We start from the raw sequence: 1212 nt of genomic DNA, 5'->3' as shown, positions 1-1212 counted from the left end.
TATATATATATAAACATTTTCTTTTACTATTTCCAGAACTGCAGTGACTCCTGAGGAGTGGGAGAGCCTCTGCATCTTAAACATTAGCAAAGCCGAGAAGGAGAAGAACAACTCTCTTTCTCTGAGAGCTCTTGTGGACAGCCTGCTCGAGCAGACGACTGCAGACATGCGCAGACAGTACGAGGCCACGGGAAGGGCTTTTGAGCTCCGCATAGAGGAGACCAAAACTGCCAAAACACAGCTTGAGAACCAGCTCAATGAGGTCAGTTGCACGTGTAGTATAAAATCATTTCTACTAGTGAATTAAGGCACAGCAACATTATAATATATATTATGAAAAATATATTTATTTTGAGATTTGTTAAAATTATAATTAACCATTTTATTAAATATTAAATATTTGTATCTATTTTATATTAAATATGATTTAATCTTTAAATATTGAAGATTAATTTTGAGTGAGTGTTAGGTCATGGCTAAATTAAAATAATTTAATAATATTTGACAATAATATAGCCTATTGTGCATCCTTAGTAACTAGCCATATAACACTCGGCAAAATTCAAAGTCAAAAATGTATATGTTTAGCATTTGAGTAATTAGGATCAATTTCAATTTAATCTTGTCTGTAACATCCCGGATCTTTTTATAGGGTTTCATTCTAGTTTTTTTAAGGTTATAATTTGACTAGTTTGGTATGTCTATGTACTCTCTTAAAGCTGCTAGCAGAGACAGCAAATCAGGAGAAAAATCTGGAGTCTCTACGTGTGGCAGTCGCAGAGAAAGAAGCTCCACTCAAAGTGGCTCAGACTCGACTGTCCTCTCGCAGCCAAAGGCCCAACGTTGAGCTCTGCCATGACCCGGCTCAAATCCGACTGCTGGAAGAGGTCAAGGAGCTCGCAAACCACATTGAGAGGTAAGGGAAAGGATGGATATATATATATACCTTTCGGTACGAGGGTTTCGGTTCAGTACGCATTACAAACCGAACGATTCGTTGTACTAATCCTATTACATTTGGAAAATAAAAGAGCTTAAAGTGTGTAAAATACAATGTTCTCAGTGCCACTGCGCTCAACAAGGCAGCCCAAACAACGTAACAGCCCCCAAAGAAAAACACACTGCTCCAGTCAGGCATAGGCTGGACTAGCTCGTTCTTTGCAATATGGCTAGTAACTAGGGCTGGACAATAATTCTATATCAATATATATG

General features: G+C 37.9%; 1 protein-coding gene across 1 annotated transcript in view; it reads left to right on the top strand.

Moving 5' to 3' along the window:
* The window catches only part of LOC107704722 (tektin-1-like), a 4351-nt gene that overhangs the window by 1439 nt on the left and 1700 nt on the right, over positions 1–1212 (top strand). The window contains exons 5-6 of the mRNA XM_016507708.1: positions 37–262; positions 720–916. Coding sequence (XP_016363194.1) covers positions 37–262; positions 720–916 — 423 coding nt within the window. The remainder of the gene's footprint in view (positions 1–36; positions 263–719; positions 917–1212) is intronic.

The sequence above is a fragment of the Sinocyclocheilus anshuiensis genome, unplaced genomic scaffold (genome assembly GCF_001515605.1).
Source record: "Sinocyclocheilus anshuiensis isolate Anshui unplaced genomic scaffold, SAMN03320099.WGS_v1.1 scaffold758, whole genome shotgun sequence".
Lineage (NCBI taxonomy): Eukaryota > Metazoa > Chordata > Actinopteri > Cypriniformes > Cyprinidae > Sinocyclocheilus > Sinocyclocheilus anshuiensis.
This window is presented reverse-complemented; position numbering and strand designations above follow the sequence as displayed.